The sequence below is a fragment of the Citrus sinensis genome, chromosome 5 (genome assembly GCF_022201045.2).
Source record: "Citrus sinensis cultivar Valencia sweet orange chromosome 5, DVS_A1.0, whole genome shotgun sequence".
Classification (NCBI taxonomy): domain Eukaryota; kingdom Viridiplantae; phylum Streptophyta; class Magnoliopsida; order Sapindales; family Rutaceae; genus Citrus; species Citrus sinensis.
The window spans coordinates 16506248-16527950 of record NC_068560.1 but is presented as its reverse complement, the minus strand read 5'-3'; the positions used below and the strand labels follow the sequence as shown (position 1 = coordinate 16527950).

The following is a 21703-nucleotide window of genomic DNA, read 5'->3' as shown; positions in this document are numbered from 1 at the left end:
ATGGTAGGAATCGATCTTAGCAAAGGTAGCTCGTGGTAAAAAGTGATGGCGGAAAAATACAAAATTGAGAAGTTCAACAAAAATAATTTTTCGTCATGAAAAATGAAGATGAAGGTTGTATTGAGGAAGAGTAATTGCTTGGCAGCAATTGAAGAGAGGCTCACAAAGATAACTGATGATGACAAGTGGAATGAGATAGACAATAATGCCATTGCAGATCTACACTTACCACTTTCAGATAGGGTATTATTCAATATGGTAGAGTAAAAGAGAGCAAAGGAAATATGGTTTACTCTCACAAAACTATACGAGGTCAAATCACTACAAAATAAAATCATCTTAAAGATGAGGCTTTATACTTTTCGAATGGCGGAATCTACATCAGTGATCGACCATATCAACACTTTAAAGACTTTATTTTCATAACTTACAACGTTGGGTCATAAAATAGAGGAAAATGAACATGTGGAGCTTTTACTTCAAGGTTTACCAGATTCGTATGATCAATTCGTCATTAATCTAACTAATAACAATCGAGCAGACAAGTTAGTCTTTGACAATATGGCAGCCTCCGTATTAAATGAGGAGAGTAGCAAAAAATAAAAAAGATAGACAGACGAGTTCGTAGCAAGTAGAAGCGCCATTGGTGATGAAAGGAAGATCCATAGAACGTGGCCCTAGTGAGAGCCATAATCACGGTAGATCAAAATCAAGAAGTAAGAAGAATGTCAAATGCAACAACTGTGGTAAGAAAGGGCATGTCAAGGAAGAGTATTGAAACAACTAGAAGAGAAGAGAGGGTAAAGATCCTGAGTCATCAAATGCTCAAGGGTATGTAGTAAGTACCTCGTATGATGGCAAAATTCTCTACAGTAAGGCAACAACTGCTTCAGAAGGCAGAAAACCACTATATGACGTCTGGCTTATAGACTTAATAGTTGCCTGGCACATGATCTCTCCAAGAGAATGATTTCACAAATATGAACCTATTTCAAGAGAATTTGTATACATAGGTGATGATCATGCCTTTGAGATCACTGATATTGGTACTGTCAAAATAAATATGTTTAATGGTACGATTCGCACAATTGAGAAGGTAAGACATGTCAAAGACTTGAAAAATATCTCTTGTCTTCAGGACAAATAGATAGTCTTGTGCGCAAAACTCATGTAGAAAATGGGATCATAAAGATAGTCAAAGGCGCACTTGCATTAATGAAGGTGGAAAAGATCGGTACTAATCTATTCATGTTTAAAGGGAAACACTACAAAAAGCTTTTGTGTGTGTCACATCAAATAGAGAAAATTCAGCGATGATGTGGCATCTTAAACTTGGCCACATGTCGAAACAAGGAAGCAACATAGATGAAAGTTTAGTAGATCCACTTTCAAAAGTAAATGTATTTTAGACTTGATTCATTCTAATGTTTAGGAATCACTTGATATATCTATAAGAGGTGCAAAGTACTTGGTGACTTTTATTGATGATTATTCTAGGAGATATTTAGTGTATCCATTCAAGAAAAGGTCAAATGTATTTCCATTGTTCAAAGAATTCAAAGCGTAGATTGAACTTAAATCAGGGCGAGGGATCAAGTGCCTGAGGACAGACAATGGTGGAGAGTATACAGATAGCATGTTTCTTGCATATATAAGCAAGAAAGTATCTCGAAATAGTTCACGATGGCATACACTCCTCAATAAAATAGAGTAGTAGAGTGAAAGAACATGACTCTTATAAAAAAATAAGAGTTATGTTGAGAACTGCTGGTCTACCAACTCATTCTAGGTGGAAGTAGCAAAAACTGCTTATTATGTGGTAAGTGGGTCATCATTCAAGGCAATCGAGTTGAAGATTCCAATGGAAAAGTGGACAGGAAAGCCAATTGATTACTCTCATCTCAGGCATTTTGATGTCCTTTTACGTGATATACAATACCCAAGTGAGATTAAAGATGGATCCAAAATCCAAGAGATGTATCTTCTTAGGATATATTGATGGAGTGAAAGGGTATTATCTGTGGGACCTCAATGCCCACAAGATCATTATCAGCAGAGATATTATCTTTGTAGAAAATCAACTACAAAAGAGAGATATGGATGATAGCACTATAAAAATTCAAAGATTGTGCTAATATATGTTGAAAATAATATGGAAAATGAAGATTCAGATTTTTTTGAAGCAGCACCAAAGTATGAGAACAAGAACCAATCGAGTCTGAGGCCCCAAAAGTTTGTTGGTCAACTCGTGATAAATAACTGTCAGTGTGGCATTTGGATTATGTCACAGATATCAATTTTACATACTATTTTTAAACAGAGAATGGAAAGCCATCAACTTTCCATGAAACTTTAAACAGCTCAGATGTTACTTTGTGAATGATAGCAATGCAGGAAGAAATTAAGGCTCTATACAAGAATATGACATAGGAACTCGTACTACTACCATATGAAAAAAAAAACCATTGGTTGCAAATGGGTCCACAAGATCAAACGTGATGGTAATAACCTAGTGGAACGGTATTGTGAAAGATTGGTGGTGAAAGAATATACTTAGAAAGAATGTATTAACTTCAATGAGATATTTTCTCCAGTGATTTGACCCAGGATAGTCAGAGTGGTCTTGCCGATGTGTGCTACATTTGACCTATATTTGGAGCAGTTAGATGTGAAAATTTTATTCATGGAGAACTTGAAGAAAAGATTTATATGCTCTAACCTGAAGGTTTTACTAAAAATGGGCACTTGGTTTGCAAGTTGAACAAATCTCTATACCATCTCAAACATGCACCGAGATGTTGATATAAGAGATTTGATCCCTTTATCATAAACCTTGGATACAATAGAATCAGTTCAGACTGTTGTACATATTACAACAAGTTTAATAATAATGATTTCATCATTCTATTGTGGTATGTGGATGACATATTGGTAGCAGGCCCCAACAAAGATCGAGTCCAAGAACTAAAGGCACAGTTAACTAGGGAGTTTGAAATAGAAGATTTAGAACCAGCAAACAAGTTTTTAGGGATGCAAATTCACCGAGATAGTAATAGCAAGAAGATTTGGCTTTCTACCCCGCCTCCTATTAATTCAAGTTATTCTTAAGTATTCATCTAGTAATGAAGTAGAGAAGAAGAGATGTCTTGAGTACTGTTTGCATCAGCAGTGGAAAATTTAAGGTTCGCTATGATTTGTACAAGTAGTGGGAGCGGTTAGTCGATACATAGCGAATCCTTGCAAAGAACATTGGAAGACTATTAAGAGCATTCTAAGATATATAAGAGGAACATCAGATGTTGCATTATGTTACGAAGGATTAGAATTTACTATCAAGGGCTATGTGCATTCAGATTTTACAGAAAATCTTAATAAAAGGAAATCCACTACTGGCTAAGTATTTACACCAGAAGGAGAAATTGTTAGTTGGATTTCAAAATTGCAGACCGTTGTGGCTTTATCAACAACAGAAGTAGATTACATAGCAACTACACAAGCTTGGAAGGGCTATTTGGATACAAAAGTTACTGAAGGAGCTTGGGCATAAAATTTTTTATGGCTTGTGATAGTTAGAATGCAAGGAATCCAACCTTTCATTTAAGGACAAAGAATATAAGAGTACAATATCACTTCTTCGTGAAGTAGTGAAAGATACAAGAGTGGATACCAAGGAGAACTTAACAAATGTTTTGCCCAAGCCTATCAATGCTGATAAATTTGTTTGAAGTAGATCATTTTATGGCCTAGTAGAGACATAAGCAACATGATAGCGGCGAAACAGAAAGGATGGTGTGGAGATTGATTGATTTTCAATCAAATTTCTAAGTGGGAGAATGTCAAAGTCAATGTCACTTTTCTAGAAGAGCGACCAATACCTTTTGATATTCAAAGTTTGAATGTCAAGTTCAAACTTTGAATTTAAAAAAATATATATAAATAGTGCCCAAATTTTTAACTATAAATGAGGGGTTCACCCCCGCATTTCATTCTTTTCTTCTTCAATTCTAGAGTGAGAGACTGAGAGTTTTAATGCTCTTGAGTGATTAGTGTTTTAAGAGATTGAGTGGATTGGGGTTCTGGGAAGTGAAACAACATATTATAATAATAGTAATCCTCATTTCACCAGTAAAGTTTTATCCTTTTGTCTTTACCCGTAGACTTAGGCTAAAAGTCGAACCATGTAATTTTTGGTGTCCTCTGTGTGCTTGTTCTTCATTTTCTTCCAATTTCATTTTAGCTGTGGACCTACTTCACTAGTCAATTTCCTAACACTAATAGGGGCGGATCTACATTGGGAGTTAAATATATAAAATCTGAAATTTTATTAATTTATGACTTTTTCTAATTTTTTTTTAACACTTATATCTGATTTTTAAGCATTTACATTTGAATAGAAAAAGTAACTTTTGTGACTTTTATTGACTAGAAAAAAAGTCTGAATAAGAAGTAAATATATATTCTAAAAATATTTTTATAAAATATATTTATTTCTTAAACTATAAAATCTAACTACTTTTTTTTCTTTTGATTTGTAAAAATATAAATATCAAATAACCATATTTAAGATAAATAAGATGTCACTTATATTCGGGTATTAAGAAAAAGAAAAATAAATATATCATTCATATATTTGTACTCAGCTCATTCATGCTTACCAAAAAATTATACCTATTCAGATTTAAAAATAAATAAATAAATAAACAAACGCCTTAGCCTAGCGTGGGCAATTGACTTTACTGAAAAATAGTTTTCATTTAATTTTATTTTAATTTATGGAAAAAATTTCTTTTAATGTGGCAATTTCGTAGACCACTTTCTTAGTGGGATTAATTTTATAACGTAATTTTATTTTTCTCACATTGGAAATCTGTAATTGTACACAATGTTGCTTCTTATCTTATAAATCAATCTCCAGGCTCCGCCCTTATTTCTAAGTATGAGACGTTCGCATCATTAAAAATCGGGAAGCAGCAACAGCCTACTGGCTGATAGTATAGGATAGGAGTTGTTAATGCATATAAGCTATTTGGTGAAATGCTCACAAGAAATGGAAATTTGACATGTATGCATTTCTCGAACTTTACCAACAAAACTTTTATAAAAGCATATTTGTGAATGATTTTCCTAAAATTTAATGTTTATCATCACCTAATCTCCAATCTTTTTACTCCTCCAGTCTTGAGTAATTATAGTGTTGCCACCCATGCATGCTTATAGATGCTTTGGTTCCAGAGATAATTAGTTCATCAAATTAGCAGCCTTAGCCTTATATTTGCATTTTATTTTTGTCAACGTTAACTGGTTAAATCGAATCAGAAGTGAAACTGAAATGAAAGTAACTGAATGACCCGAATTTCAAAATAATAATAATTTTGTCAACTAAATGATCCTTCTGTTTGCTTTAGTATTATTTTTTTCCCCCTTATCAATTCAAGTTTGAAAGACAAGCAATGTATGTACCTAAACTGAAGTTTATGGTTTCTCCGTGCTCCTGGTATTACAAGTATCAAAGCTGTGACTTCACATGAACCTTAGCAGAAGCTTCTGTGATATTATTTATGTAGCTTTTAACTTTAACAAAAGCATATGGATTTTTATTTTTTGACTTGATTTGCCAAGATGACGATGAGTGGAATTCAATTCATTTTCTATTTCTATTTTTTTCATTCTTTAATACCAATAATTGTGTTTTGTTGTTGCAATTTAATACATCAATAACATTTATTGCAAAATTGGCTAAATTAAAATGTGTTAACATAATGTACAAAATAAAATGCAACTCATAATTCATAAAATTTTAGATGCTGATCAGTCTAAATAGAAAGGATGTGTTTCACCTACTCTGTTTTGTACTAATAATCAACTACGCTTACCAAATAATAATCTTTCTGCAACTGTCTGGGGGTGACTTTATTCCCATCCCTTGATCTTTATTTATTTATTCTTTGCTTCACTTCTGAACTTAGCCAAGGAACTTGAACTTTGGCTTTTCAAATGGACTAGTTTTAGCTTTTAATCTCGTCCATGATCTTCATTGTGAAGATGACGAACTATTATTCTTTTATTCTTCACTTGTTGAAGTTACGGAATATATAACTTTCTCAAAATTTTAGCAAATCGTTATTCGTCAGCTTCAGAACCTCATTAAAAAGTCATCCTTTGCACTCGTTCTCAATCAAGAAACACATATGCTCCCTTTTGCTGTCAACTCTCTTGAATTTCACTGGATGAAGAAACCCTTTTCTCTTGGCATCTGTTCTGTTGTAATCTCCAGTCTTTGTTAATTTGTTTCTCTCCATTCCCAATCTAGTTGTGGCATGTTGTTGTCTCTTTTTGGTTCCATATCTACCCTTTGTACTTCCACCGTGTGAAGATATTTCTTTTTCTCCATCTGTATTACCAGTCAATAGCGCGGTTGTTGTCTCTAATATTGTTTGCATCTTTCTTCTGGTCAATACATAAGTTATTTTGACTGATTCACTTTTCCTCTATTATCTAAATCATTCCTTATATCAATTCAATCACTTCTTGAACTAGAAACCTTTTCCTTGTTTCCATCTTCTCACCAGATTCACAACAGTTTTTAAGCTTTCTTTGATTTCTCCGCTTCCACAACCAGATACACTTGTCATCTTTGTTGTTTCATCTTCTTTTTTTCTTTTTTCTTTTTTTTGCCTCTCTTTCTCTCTGTGTTTCGCTCGTCGTTTATTTTCATTTCGGAACTTTGAAAAAAAGAGGATCGAAGATGGTGGAAAGCATTGTTACTGTTCTGTTAGAAGTTGTGAAATGCTTCGCTCCTCCAACAGAACGCCAACTTGGTTATTTGCGAAACTATAAAGCCAACTTTGAGAATCTCAAGGCAGAAATAGACAAGCTCAAGGATGAAAGTAAGAGCATTCAGCACAGAGTTTCTGAGGCTGAAAGAAAAGGAGAAAAGATTGAAGAGAAGGTTGAGAACTGGCTGGTTAGTGCGAACAACACCATTGAGCAGGCAGCCAAATTCATTGAAGCTGGGGAGACAACAAGTAAGCGATGTTTCAAGGGCTTGTGTCCTAATTTGAAGACCCGCTATCAGCTTAGCAAGAAAGCAGAAACAGAGGTGAAGGCCCTTGTTGAACTCAAAGAAGAAGCTAGGAGATTTGATGATAGAATTTTCTACCGTACCATTGCGGAGGAGGTATGGCTAAAGACTAACAAAGGTTACGAGGCCTTTAAATTAAGACTTTCTACTCTGAAGTCTATACAAGATGCATTGACTGATGTCAATGTCAGCATCGTTGGGGTATACGGCATGGGCGGCATTGGAAAGACAACACTGGTGAAGGAGTTTGCAAGGCAAGCCAGTGAAGAGAAACTCTTTGATCAGGTGGTTTTTTCAGAGGTTTCCCAAACTCCAGACATAAAAAATATTCAAGGGGAAATTGCAGAGAAACTAGGTCTGGAGTTGTCCGAGGAGGCTGAATCTAGAAGAGCTAGTAGACTTTATGAACGATTGAAGAAAGAGAAGATGATCCTTGTGATTCTGGATAACATCTGGAAATATCTTGATGTAGAGACTGTCGGAATTCCTTTTGGCGTTGATCATAGAGGATGCAAATTATTATTAACATCAAGGGATCGTAATGTTTTGTTAAGTATGGGATCTGAAAAAAACTTCTTGATTGGCATTCTAAATGAGCAAGAAGCTTGGAGGTTGTTCAAGATAATGGCTGGTAATTATGTTGAAAATCGTGAGTTAAAATCTACAGCAACAAATGTAGCCAAGGCATGTGGAGGTTTGCCTATTGCCCTAACCACAGTAGCAAAGGCACTGAGAAACAAAGAGCTGCCTGTGTGGAAGAACGTCTTACAAGAACTCCAAACGCCTTTAGAGGCAAGCTTCGATGGAGTACCAGTAGAGGCATACTCAACAATTGAGCTAAGTTACAAGTATTTAAGAGGTGAGCAACTCAAGAAAACTTTTTTACTGTGTAGTCTAATTACACCAACTTCAATTATGGACTTGTTCAAATATAGCATGGGCTTGGGTGCATTTGAAAGTGTCTATAAGCTAGAAGATGCACATAACAAATTACATGCATGGGTCCATCAACTAAGAGACTCTTGTTTGTTGCTTGAGGATGGTAGCAGTAAATTCTTTTCCATGCATGATGTTGTTCGCGATGTTGCCATTTCAATTGCACGTCGTGACAAAATTGCATTTGCGGTGAGAAATGAGGATGTGTGGAAATGGCCAGATGCAGATGCATTAAAAAAATATCCTGCAATTTTTTTAAAAGATAGTATTATTAATGACATTCCCGAGGTGTTGGAATCTCCACAACTTGAATTTTTATTCATGTCTCCCAAGAACTCTTTTGTCGCGCCCAATGTTCCTGAGAACTTCTTCGAAAGGACAAAAAAGATTCGGGTTTTGGATTTGACTAGAATGCGGTTATTGTCATTGCCATCTTCAATTGATCTTCTAGTAAATCTTCGGACGCTTTGTCTTTGATCAAAGCATTTTGGGAGACATGGACATAGCCATTATTGGAAAGTTGGAAAATCTAGAAATCCTTAGCTTTGTGTGGTCTGATATTGTAGAGTTGCCAAAAGCACTGGGGCAACTGACTAAGTTAAGGCTGTTAGATTTAAGAGACTGTTTCCATCTAAAAGTTATTGCCCCAAATGTCATATCGAGCTTAATCCGATTAGAAGAATTGTACATGGGTAATTGCTCCGTTGAATGGGAGGTTGAAAGAGCCAACAGTGAAAGAAGTAATGCAAGCCTTGATGAATTGATGCTTTTACCTTGGCTAACCACTCTAGAAATTGATGTTAAAAATGACAGTATTTTACCGGAAGGCTTTTTGGCCAGAAAGCTCGAAAGGTTCAAAATATCTATTGGAAATGAGTCATTCATGGCTTCCTTGCCTGTTGCAAAAGATTGGTTTCGCAGTCGGTCGCACTTTTTGATCAACGATAATCATGAGCGTTTAAGAGAATTGAAGCTCAAGCTTGATTTTACGGACATTTGCTCCATGAAATTGCAGGCCATCAATAACGTTGAATACTTATGGTTGGACAAGCTACAAGGTGTCAAAAATGTTCTTTTCGATTTGGACACAAAGGGCTTTCCACAATTGAAGTTTCTCTGGGTTCAAAATAATCCTGACTTCTTTTGTATTGTCGACTCAATGGAGATGGTCGCTTGTGATGCCTTTCCTCTTTTGGAGTCACTGACTCTTCACAATTTGATCAACATGGAGAGGATATGCATTGATCGACTCAAAGTAGAGTCTTTCAATAAACTCAAAACAATAAAAGTAGAAAATTGTAATGAGTTGAGTAATATCTTCTGGCTCTCCACTGCAAAATGCCTTCCAAGACTTGAGAGAATTGCAGTTATTAATTGCAGCAAGATGAAAGAGATTTTTGCTACTGGGGGAGATGCTGATGTTGACAACAATAATGCTACTGAGAAGATAGAGTTGGCTCAATTAAGATCTTTGAGTTTGGGAAATCTTCCAGAGGTTACAACTTTTTTCCGTAAATTGAAGACTCCTTCAGCATCACCAAACAGACAAGGGCTGCAAGAGGAATTGACAAGCTCTTGCTCCAACGAAATCAATTTGGAAACACTGCTTTTCAACGGCAAGGTGCGTTAGGCTAACACTTTCTTTATGCTATTGTGCATTCTCTTTTGACGTCATACGTGGAAAATAATTAAATCATTTAAAGAATTGAAAGAAAGTGAAAAAAAAGGATAAAAAGAATCTCACGCACTCACTAATTGAGCTCTTAACAAGTAATATGAATTAGAATGCATACTCAGCTGTCAGTTGGAAATTGATTTTGACTTGAATTATTAATCTGTAATCAAAGAAGAAAATTTCAATAAGTCCTTCTCATATGGATGTTGGATCTAACAAGAAATTAATATTTTTTTAGGTAGGGTTGCCTAATTTGGAGGCTTTGGAAATATCTGAAATTAATGTCGACAAGATTTGGCATTACAATCATCGTCCGGTCATGCTTCCTCGCTTTCAAAGTTTAACACGATTGATTGTGTGCCACTGTAACAAATTAAAATACATATTTTTAGTTTCTATGATTCAAAGCTTTGAGCATCTCCAACAAGTAGAGATAGTGAATTGTAGGGGTTTGCAAGAGATCATTTCGGAAGACAGAGTAGATCATGTGACCCCTCATTTTGTCTTTCAACGGGTGACCACTCTTATACTCCAAGAGCTACCGGAACTTAAATGTTTATACCATGGAATGCATACTTCGGAATGGCCTGCACTAAAAATTTTAGTGGTGTCTGGTTGTGACAAATTGAAGACATTCGCTGCAGATTCATCACAGAATAATGACGATGATCAACTTGGTATTCCTGCACAACGGCCCCTATTCTTGTTCAAAAAGCTATGAAGCCGCTTTCTAGATTTCTTATCAATTAGATCATTAGCGACTTTTGACTTTGTAAAATATAACAAAACATCAATAAATTAATACTCAATAAATTGAAAACTTTTATTACAAAATTAATATTTTTGCTAGTCTGGACTAAGGGATCAATGTACTAAATTAATAATTAGATGAATTATTTTAGGTATAGCATTAAAAAGAATCCTCAGTTTTCTCATATATAATCACTTACAATATAAATTAATAATTTATTATTGTGCAATAAAATATTTTTATGCCAGTATAAATCATCCTTTTTTTTTTCTAATTTCTCTCTTATCTCTAAAATTAACATACAAAAATCCTAGAATGAATTTTATCACGAATTCAATTTTTCCGTTCTTTTTTTTTTTTTTTGGTAATATATATATAATCTACAACAAGTACTAAAAGGTCGCTGCATATGATTGGAATACTCAAAATTATTGGAGAGAACATCAACTGACCTGATTAGTTACTACGTGATTGACGATGATCAGATCTTACCCAACTTGGAGTCACTGGCGTTAAGCGGAAAAGATGTGAAGATGATTTTGGACGCCGATTTCCCACAACACCTTTTTGGCAGTCTTAAAAAACTGGACATAACTAATGATGACTCGGCTTGTTTTCCAATCAGGAATGTACTTGAGAGATTTCACAATCTCGAATTACTCTTACTGTATCATTGTTCATACGAAGAGGTATTTTCAACGGAAGGATGCTTAGAGAAACGTTTGAGGAAGTTGGCAATGATTAAATGTATAGAGCTGGGCCACCTTAATCATCTGAAGCAGCTATGTAAACAAGACTCCAAACTTGACTCCATTTTTCAATATCTTGAAATTCTAAAAGTATATCATTGTCAAAATCTGTCAAGTCTATTGCCATCATCATCGGTATCTTTTCGGAACCTAACAAAACTGGTAGCTGTCGGTTGCAAGGAATTGATACACTTAGTAACATCCTCCAAAGCAAAAACTCTGGTGCGACTCGTAACAGTGCAAGTATATGGATGCAGAGCAATGACAGAGGTGGTAATAAATGACAAAGAAGGAGTTGACATAGAAGAGATTGTTTTCAGCAAATTGAAGGCGTTGATTCTGTGTGATTTAGACAGTCTCACAAGTTTCTGCTCTGCCAATTACACCTTCAAATTCCCATCTCTGGAATATCTGGAAGTGATTGGTTGTCCCAAGATGAAGACTTTCACTTCAGGAGAGTCAAACACGCCTCCGAGAGTAAACGTCTCGTATGGAGAGTCAGAGGATCAACAGCGTTGGGCAAATAATGATCTTAACACAACCATACAACAATTACATGCTGAAAAGGTACGGATATACATATTACTCTCTATCTCCCATGGAAAAATTTTACAAATTTGCTTTTTCTAAATAAAATATCGATAAGATATTTGTTATAAAGTTAGTTTAAATTGATGAATAAGTATTTTATTTTCAGCTATTGGCGGGGTCGTCGTCGTACTTTATGGGTTACGACTAATTTCATTGTCTTCTTATGTCTTGGATTGCGAATTTGGAGAAGAAAGTCAAAGCTGGTAATTAATTCTTATTTTATTTATTTGATCTCGTGGGTTGTTTCACAATTTCATCTCAATTATTTAGAATGGCAGATTTTGCGTCATTGAGTGTCTTTTGGTCTAATTTAATTTAATTTGAGTATTTTGTTTGAGAGTTCGCTTGTTCTCTAAAATTTTATAATTCTTTGCAAGCATTTTATGATGAAATTTCATAAAAAGGGGCAACACTTGCATGTTGAAAGTCTTCAGATTTTATAATTCCTGTTGAAAGTCTTCAGATTTTACAATTCCTTGAAATCATGCAAACTTTTTTCTTTCTTTCTTTGCCAATTATTTATTGTCATCATTGCTGTTCCGTTATATTTGTTTGTGCTCTGTTTGTTCTTTGGAAACTTGGAAGGCAACGAAAGTACTTAAGAAAATGGTCTTGCCTATGAACACATAATTAAGAACAGCTGAATATCATTCATCGGATAAAAAAAAAAAAATCTAATTAGCCCATTATGCCTACAACAAATCCTTAAACCATCAAAGGTTAGCTATGAACAACTATATTGTGGAAATATTGTTTGAAAGCATTGGATAGAATTTTCAAAAATATCAAGTTTTCACAAACCAAAAAAGGAACTAATTTGGTCTAGTTTTGTGAAAGTATAGAGAGCACAATATTTTGTCTGTTATTCTTGTTAAAATTCTCAGCACTGTGTTTGCAGAATGTCTGGATACTGATGGAGATTCAAGTCACTCTTCTTCTGTGCAACATTTGAAATGAAGTCTTTTTCCCCCCTCTATTCAAATTTTATGCTGTGAGGGGTTCCCCTTTCCATCTTCATGTGTTTTACTTCATCGTGTCGCTACATCTATGATAGTGTGTGTTATATCCTGCCTGTTTCCTTTGTTTGACCATCGGAAGTTCAAAGACGGTTTATTCATTTTCTGTATAAGCTCTTTGTCTGCATTTTGACATTTTATTCTCAATATGTATGACTCAATGAGAGGTCTTTTGTTATATACACGTCACAAATTTCTTGTGTATTTTTAAATTTGATGATGTATTATTGTCTCATTGCAAGGTCTTATAATCACTCTGATTCTCATTTCTTGTATGCATATGTATATATGCGCAAGAAATTTGATAAATGATCTTGTCATTTTCTCAGTAAAACATCTAGTACTTTATATGTCGGAAGGGTACTAAGCAGCAGACCTAGATTTGTTATCTAAAAGATCGTCATGTCATCTTTTAAAAATATTAAGGAATACTAAGGAACCCAAGAGAAAATTTAGAAATACTATAGGGACTACTTCTGCATTTGTTCATTTTCGTAATTACCTTCATTATTATTTTTGTTTTCAATTAATCAAACTTCAGTTCCTTAGCATTAATCTGATTATGTACATCTGGAAATCCTTATTTACTCATCAAAATGTGAATGCTAAAGAAACTACGAAAATAAATATAAAACTACTAGCTAAGTTTATCATCACATATTGTCAGCATTAGATTATCAAATAATCATAAAAGCATATAAATTCAAGCTACTGTATTATTTGTAGCTTTCTAATTTGTGTTTATAAAGAATTTAGTTATGCAACAAAATGGGATACGAAAGTAGCAAAACTTCATCAAATACTCTGTTTTGTAGTACTTCCAACATATCTACTGGCTAAGAAGTACCATCACATATGAAAATGTCGGCACAAATATTCAAGCAAGTGCAAGTGTGTGGAGGAGCCACTTGTGTTATCTGAAATTTAATTTGACTAAAAAAATTCCTAAAAGTATCAAAAGTTGGTGGATTATTGTGGTTTTCCTGCTTTATCGTTTTTGGTTGAATAAAATAATATAAAGCTGTCGATTCTGCATTAAAGCATATGATTTGTGAAGATATGAATACCAAATCATTCCAACTCCTCAACTCTTGAGTAATTACTAGGTTCAGGGCATCTATTGCGTCGGTTTATTTGATTTTGTTTGGTTCAATTGTAGTTCTGTTATTTAGTTTTTCCTCTGATGGTTCTGTTTCTCTGTACATTTCACTGGGTTTGCTTTGCTTCACATCTTTCTTTCAAAACTAAGAAGGAAAGGAAAAAGAGCACTTAATTAGAAAATGCAAGAACCATATATCAAATCATGCATATGCTCATGCTCTTGCCTATGAACACATAAAGAACAACTGAATATCCTTCGTCAGATAACCAAAAACAAAATATAATCATCCATTATCCATACAAGAAATGATACCATTACTTTTAGCAAATTGAAGGTGTTATCTTTTTTATTTAAAAAGTCTCTTAAGATTTTTATTTTTCCGGTTATTACACCTCCAAATTTCCACAGCTATAATGTCAATTTGTAATTATTTGTCCCAAGATGATAAAGACTTTCAGTGGAGGAGAATTAATAATTACGCTATTTCGGCCCAGAGGACCATGAAGCCCCTTGGGTTATTGATAATTAACACTAGTGTGTTTACCAACCTAAACCTCCAGTTTGGTCAACTGTGTCTAAATTGAGGACCTTGTTAAGTTACATAGTTATGTAACTTACATCAATTTAATAGTTACTACTAATAACACACAATTAATTTTTGTTCGTTATACTTTTGTGTTACTGGTAATAACTGTTGAATTGATCTATGTTACACAATGATATAACTTAACAACCACCCTAAATTGAACCTATAGTGAATGGAGGAAAAAGAAAAAAAGGATTTATTAAAAACCTCTCCTGAGATTAAGCGTATTCTCAATTTGATAGATTGTATTTGTGTATTCTCAAATACCTCCTCTGGTGCTAGTATACCTTTTCTTAATACCCCTAATTTAGAAAAAAAAATTATATATTGAAAATAAAAAATTGTTGGTTAGTACCAAAATGTTTGTTTTTGGTGCCAAAGGATGTGAATACAATGAAAATATCAAATCACCCCTGCTACTTTCCAAAATGACTTTGATGAATGAAACAGACAAAAGATTTAAGTCAAATATCAGAGAATCAGAAGGAAGTTGTTTTGCACCGGCTTTCTGCATTAAATTTCGTTCAATCTTGGCGTCTGTCTTTTATTCAATATAAGAAGAGTGAAAAAAAGGTAGGTTGTTTTTTACACAAGTGATAGAAACACTTTTTGACTTTAGACAGTGTTACACAAGTTTTATAAATACTTTTCGACTTTAGACAATGTAACACTAGACACATCAAAGAAATAAGATAATGAACCATTTCCCATACATAAAGCCAACAAAATTAGTATTTAGTACATGAGATGCAACAGAATTTTAAATTTTATTCCTGAAGGGCTACAAGTGATACAAATGAGTACACAAATCAACCATTTCTAGCTTAACAAAAAGATGATGCGAATGCATAAACATGCAAAAAGTCTACGAATATTATACATGGTAACTATGACTAAGTAAAATAACAATTTTGATTGATAATACCACCAGCAATAGGACCTTCATACCTTCTCTTTATTAATCACTAGTTGGTATGCTGTAGCTCAGCCAAGTGTAAAATGAATGGCGATCAAGCTCTTGAGCCTTTGTATACCCTCAATAAGTTGTCTCTAACTTCATCAAGGACTGCAATTATATTAAACAATAGAAAAATAATCGTGATACAATAAGTAACATATAGAGCATGCACCTGCTTTATACATATCCAAGAGTTTAAAGATAGGTACATGGACCTTGATTTGCAGAATGATCTGTTAAGAAAGCCTTAATGCAAAATCTCCATCCCTATTCTAAACAAGACCAGTCATATCGATCCTCCGCTCGGCAACAATCCTATATATGTAAAGCTTCTCAACAAGGAGCTCCGGCCTTGAATCTGGAGGTTCCTCTCATCAATAACGTGAACATCAGCGTGATTATCCAAAGACACTGCAATTTTCATTTATAACTCAAACAAATAAGACGGGACTTATCTAAAGACATTGCAATTTTGGACATTGGCTAACAAGCTTGATTAGGTCAGGACATTGTATAGTGGCATAGCTCAGATTCAAGGTTGTTAGGCCAGAGCAAACGGAATTGACAGATCATACCATTTGAGACCATAACCAGGTTGCATCTACGACTGATTTTCCAAAATTATACCAATCACTAATCCAGTAAATTGCTAATCAATATTCCTGATTAATATGGGCAGCAATGACTATATAAACAATTATCTCCAGCCAACCAGGTATGCCAGAAGCCAAATCTATAGTAGAGAAGGTTTTACAGATCTCTTAAAAAGTAATCTCATCTTCAATTTAACAAAAACTGGCATGAATCCCTGTTCAATAATCAGCAGCAGCACCTTAAACAAATGAAAAATTTTCAGAGCCATTTTTAATCAGTCACACGGCAGCATAACAAATCACAAGCCATTTTCAATCAATCACAAGTGAACATGCATTTGCAACAATCATTCACCTACAACTAACATTAATAGATGGAAAATAATGTAAGCAACAAAAATACTCTCAAAAAATTTTCGAGACCCATTATTCTTTTTTTTTTTAACCAAATCTCCTAATGTCAGCTGACAAAATTGAAATGCACGGAAATAATCTGATTCATACCTTATTCGCAGCTAGAAAACACTGGGATTGTTTGTGGGTCGACAGCGAAAGTCACTGGTTGGTATTCTTCCACGCCGTTGGCGTAAATCAATCGTCTCTGGTATTGCCGTCTCAGGATTCAGTGTCATGGTCTCCTGTTTGTAAGCAAGTTTTCTAATCAAAGCATTAGAGAGAAGATGAAAGGGATGTTGTGTTTCATGGCTTCAATTCGAATGGAGGAAAGAGATGACCATTTTTCCTTTTCATTTTTTGTGGGTGTTAATTTGTGCTGCGTAAAGCTTGCTTATGTGTGCTGGGAACAGCTCGCTTCTGTTCTTTACTTCTTTACCCAATGGACATTTACAAAGTTGAGACCAATTTCAAAACACAACTTGAAAATTTCAAGTTTACTTAATTTCTTTTTATCATTAATGGTGCTTTTACGATTTTATCCTCACCAGCTTAATTTATTTTTGAGAATACGCCAATATAATCTAAAAAACTAAGAATATGCTAAATGTTAGTGGAGGTTTGTGATAATTAACCAATGGAAAAAACATGCAATTGAGAAACCCAACTTACGAGAACGCTAGACTGGGCGGGCTTTACTGCGAGAAATGTACCCAAAATAATATTTATGTATGTGTACCCAGAAAATATATAAAGGAACGACCTATATAATATTTTTGTTGAAATGCTATACTCTATGATTACAGAATGCCTGAGTTCTATAGAAGATTCAAGTCATCCCTCAGGTGCAGCATTCAAAATAAGGCCATTGCCTTTGTGAAATATGCATTACTTCTATTGAAAATCTACATAATGAGAGCTCTCTCATTACATTTTTTGTTGCTCTGCTTATGCTTTACTTCACTGTGCCGCCACATGAACAAGAATATTGCAACATATGTACCATCAATTTTGCTATGTCATATTCCCTAATATTATATATACAAATGATTTTGAAATTATAATAAGAACAATGGGGTCAAACACATTTTGTGTCTTGAAGATTTGCGAGAGCTCCATCCTACAAAGTTAATATATTATTATTATTATTATTATTGATGATGTTGTTGTTGTTGTTGTTATTATTATTATTGATACGAGATTTTGCATCTGCTCGTTCGAGACCAAGATCTCTCTTCAACACTTGAATTTGTAGTGGTAGGGGATAACTTCACTATGCTCCTATTTGACAAGCAAAACTATGAGGCTCGCCGTTCCTCCTCTGTGAATTACTGTACACATAGAAACTGGTCAAAGAACGCAGAGGGTTTTTTCGGCGTAAACACTCCGACGCTCAAGTCAGCAATCTGGGCTTATTGTGGAAAAACCCTGCCACTAATCTTGTGGCTCTATAATAATTTCTCAAACACTAGAAAAACCCTGCCACTAATCTCGTGGCTCTGTAATAATTTCTCAAACACTGGAAAAATCTCAAAAATTTTCCTAGTTCTGGCCAATAAAGATGCACCCCCCAATTCTCTTAGGTTAATTTTTAGTTTAAAAATGTCTAAACCCTTTACCTTCTTTGCAAGCCCCTTTTATAGCCCTCCTAAGAATTCAGTCACCATGACCCACGTTTGCCACTCTACCTTAGTTCACAGTCATGGATGCTCGGGCGTTGTGATCGTGGCTGAATAGGCCTCGTGCCTAGATTCTCGGAGAGTGGCACATGTTCTAACAATTGCCATAGACGGGGTCTTTCGGCCTTGGCCCCATCAGGAGATATCCTCGGTGTTTAGCAGAAAACTCCTCGGTGTGGAATAGAACACTTCTGCTCACGGACACTATGTAGCCCATCGCCCACGAAAAGGAAATCCTCGCTCGAGTGTAGCTGGTCACGTCGTTATACGCCTTAAATACCAGTCCCCCAGTTTCTGGTGCTGATAATGCAATGGATCAACACTAGAAACTTGGTAGTATTATCTTGCTCAAAACACATTTTGGCTTCTTGGCATTGAAATGAGGACTGGTCACCTTATCCACTTGATCCTTTAAGCTACTAATAGCTGTTTATCCAAAGAGTCACGTCATAATTAAAAGCAGGTGATGTGGCAGGAATCCACTCGTTCATTTAAATTTTTAACTAACTGTTAAGAACCCTCGGAGTGCGTGTCGTTAAATGGTAAAAAATTAGGGGTCTCCGTGTCTCTTGGGGAACCCTAATCTTCACAAGAAAGCTTTTTTTTGGCTTTTCTTTCGCCCTTTGGTGACTCAGCTATTTCCTCCATCGAGTATCAAGTCACTTCCCCCATTTTGATTCTGAGGTGTCGTTGCTTCAGGTACGGCCTTCTTCACTCTTGTCTTAGATATTTGTCATTTTGTTTTGGGGTTAAGAGGGATTTAGTTGTATCTTCTTGGATATTGCTTAGAAAATGTCAAAAGGCAAGGAAAAAAGTAATTGAGATTGATGATGACGAACTGGATTTCCTATTTGGTTTGCTCACAGAGCCCATTTTCGACCCTAGGATCCCCTTAGAGCCTGTAGGCCATTCTAGTGTTAGAAGTAGTGTTAGGAGGATGTCTCCTGAGGTTTCTACCTTATCTAGCAAAAGTAACAACGATGAATCTTCTAACTTAGAGGAGACATTAAGCGGGTCCTAGATGAAGAGTTTGGTGAAGCATCCTCACTAAAGGTAGTACGACAAGAAAAGAGGAGGAAATTAGGTGGTAGGACTCCGGCCGAAAACTACCCTATTGACCTCATGACTTGTACAACCACAGTAGATGACTTTAAACCCCTCCAAAATACTTACAAGATTCTTGATGAAATAAACCTTAGGGTTCTAAAAAAAAAGGATACCCCTAGTCGACCTCCCAAGGGGTATGTTACTCTATTTTTAGAGAGTTTTAAATAAGGGATTAGGCTTCTCGTGCCGCCTTACTTCGTCCAGATGCTTGGTAGATTACACTTAGCTCATGGTCAGCTTAACCCTAATGGATAGAGGGTACTTTTTGGTCTACTCGTACTTTAGGACAGGTGTGGTCAGAGTGAGCCTATAATTGATGACGTTAAACACTTGTACTAATTAAAGAGTAGCCTTAAAGATGCTGGTTGGTACTATTTTATGTCAAGTACCAAGATTAGGAAACCTATAACTGGCCTCCTAACAGGTGGTGAGAATTGGAAGAGCAGTTTCTTTTTTGTTGGGGGTCCTTAGGGTCAAGTTGCCGACTGATGATGAGAATGTCCATGTCCCCATCCGTTTCTTAGTTCCAGGTTGCCTGCTCATTTAAGTTGTTTTACACCACCAGCTGATCAAGTGATTGAGTAATTTCTAACAGAGTCTCTGCATATGTTGCAAGTTCCTGGAGTGTCCAAATACCGCATCGAGGGTGAATTGCTATAGAGGATGCTGTGATTGGGGCTTTGAACAAAAAACGCCCTCACTTTCGTGGTGTAAAGGGGGGTTGCAGCAACTATGCTCCCTTGAGAAGTGGGTCAATACTGTAGGGAAAGCTTCCCCTCTGAAGATGCTGCCACATCCTCCTCCCCGTCCTAAGGCAGGTGAAGCTGGTGGAGCTGCGAGCAGCACTGGTCTTGCTACCACTCCTCCTCCAGCAGGATCCAAACCACAATTGCCCGAGGATTGACCAGAGCATCTGGCCCTTACATAAGTGAGTTTGCTAGGCTCATGAACAAAAAGGATTTGGAGGACTTTGACGGCAGTACCCTTGTGAGCTAGTTAGGGCTATGCAATTCAGTGTTTTCCACCTAGGTTGTATGACTACTAACTACAAGGTGAAGGTTGGCCGTTATGACCACAAGATGAAGGATAATATTCAATCAGCTAAAAATGGAGTTGATGCCACTGAGAAGAAAGCAAGAGACCTCACCCTCGAGAACTTGAAATTAGTGGATCAGACATCTCTTGCACAGGCCAAGGTGATCACCCTTGAGGAGTAGCTGAGCAAGGTCAATAAGAATTTGGAGACATAAAAAGTTTCCTACAAGTCTTAGTTGGAATCACTTCGTGCTTCACACCAGACTCAGATCGAGAACTTGGAAAAGGAAGTTGATGACAATTTAACGAAGGGCTCAGGCACTCCTGTCGATGCATCATGGCCGGTCTTGAAAGAAAACACCCTGATTTGAAGATAGACGAGTTTACTACTAGTGTAACTGAATGCATAAATGAGGAGGCGTCTAAAGAAGATGGGGAGAAAATAGGGCCAAATACGACTAAGAAGGTGACCTCCCCTTTTCCTCTTACCCCTATTAATGTTGCCGAAGCAAGCACTCCCCCGGGCACAATTGGCGAGACCCCTCATTCTCTACTGCTTGAAAATCCAACAAAAGTTGCTCTACTTATAGATCCTTCATCCTCGTGAATATACCATAATTTTCTTTTGTAAACGTTGCATGCCAAGTTTTGAGGCTAGTTGCCATTGTCACTAGATTATTAACGAATAACTTGGTTTTTCTTGTAGCCTGCTCGAGCAAAGTCTCGTAAACTTGGTTTCTAATCTTGCCATCGAGCAGGATTTGAGACTTTGAAGCCTTTATTTCCCTTAGGAAATTTTTTGGAATATTTGATCGTCTAATCGCCATCGTTCGGTCGAGCAGAGTTTGCCAAACTTGGCCTCTAGTCTCGCCATCGAGTAGGCTTTGAGACTTTGAAGCTTTTGTCTGCCTTAGAAACGTTTTGAAATATTTGATTGTCTGCTCGCCGTCATTCGGTATAGCAGAGTCTGGAAAATCTGGCTTCTGGTCTCACCATTGAGCAGGCTTTGAGACTTTGAGGCCTTTATTTGCCTTACAAACTTTTTTGTTCTTTAAACTGATTGAATGAACTTCCTCCAAACTTTATTAATCATGGCATACGACATACAGGAAATTAACTGATCATAAAGTTTAAACAACAACAAAAATGAATAGAAATAACTCTAACTCGCTACCAATGGGCCTTACTAGAAGTAAGTTTTTAGATGTGTTGTGTTCCATGGTCGTTTCACCTCATGTCCATCCGCGAGAGCAAGCTTGTAGGCTCCTGATCCGGATACACACCTTAGGTCGAATCTTTGGTACTCTAATTCACCTTTCTCACTCTCATCAAAGTGCTCAGTTTGGTGCGTGGTTACCCCTATCTCTGCATGCACGACTGCTTCATGCCCAAAGGCTACAACAAAGGGTGTCTCTTCGGTGGCGGTTTATGAGAAGTCCTATATACCTACA

At 35.9% G+C, this 21703-nt stretch overlaps 1 protein-coding gene and 1 long non-coding RNA gene across 2 annotated transcripts; one reads left to right on the top strand and one right to left on the bottom strand.

Annotated features, from left to right (window-relative positions):
- The first annotated feature begins 6679 nt into the window (after positions 1 to 6679).
- On the top strand, positions 6680 to 12979 carry LOC107176104 (disease resistance protein At4g27190-like). Its single transcript, XM_052442750.1, has 4 exons — positions 6680 to 9638; positions 9931 to 11759; positions 11890 to 11986; positions 12682 to 12979. The coding sequence occupies exon 1, from the start codon at positions 6746 to 6748 to the stop codon at positions 8492 to 8494; it is 1749 nt and encodes a 582-aa protein (XP_052298710.1). The 5' UTR covers positions 6680 to 6745; the 3' UTR covers positions 8495 to 9638; positions 9931 to 11759; positions 11890 to 11986; positions 12682 to 12979.
- Positions 12980 to 13800: 821 nt separating this feature from the next.
- LOC127902761 (uncharacterized) lies at positions 13801 to 16884 on the bottom strand. The gene is made up of 3 exons (XR_008055335.1): positions 16543 to 16884; positions 15436 to 15856; positions 13801 to 14043 (listed from the first exon to the last, which is right to left on the bottom strand). It is a non-coding gene; the product is annotated as an uncharacterized LOC127902761 (long non-coding RNA).
- Between the last annotated feature and the right edge of the window lie 4819 nt (positions 16885 to 21703).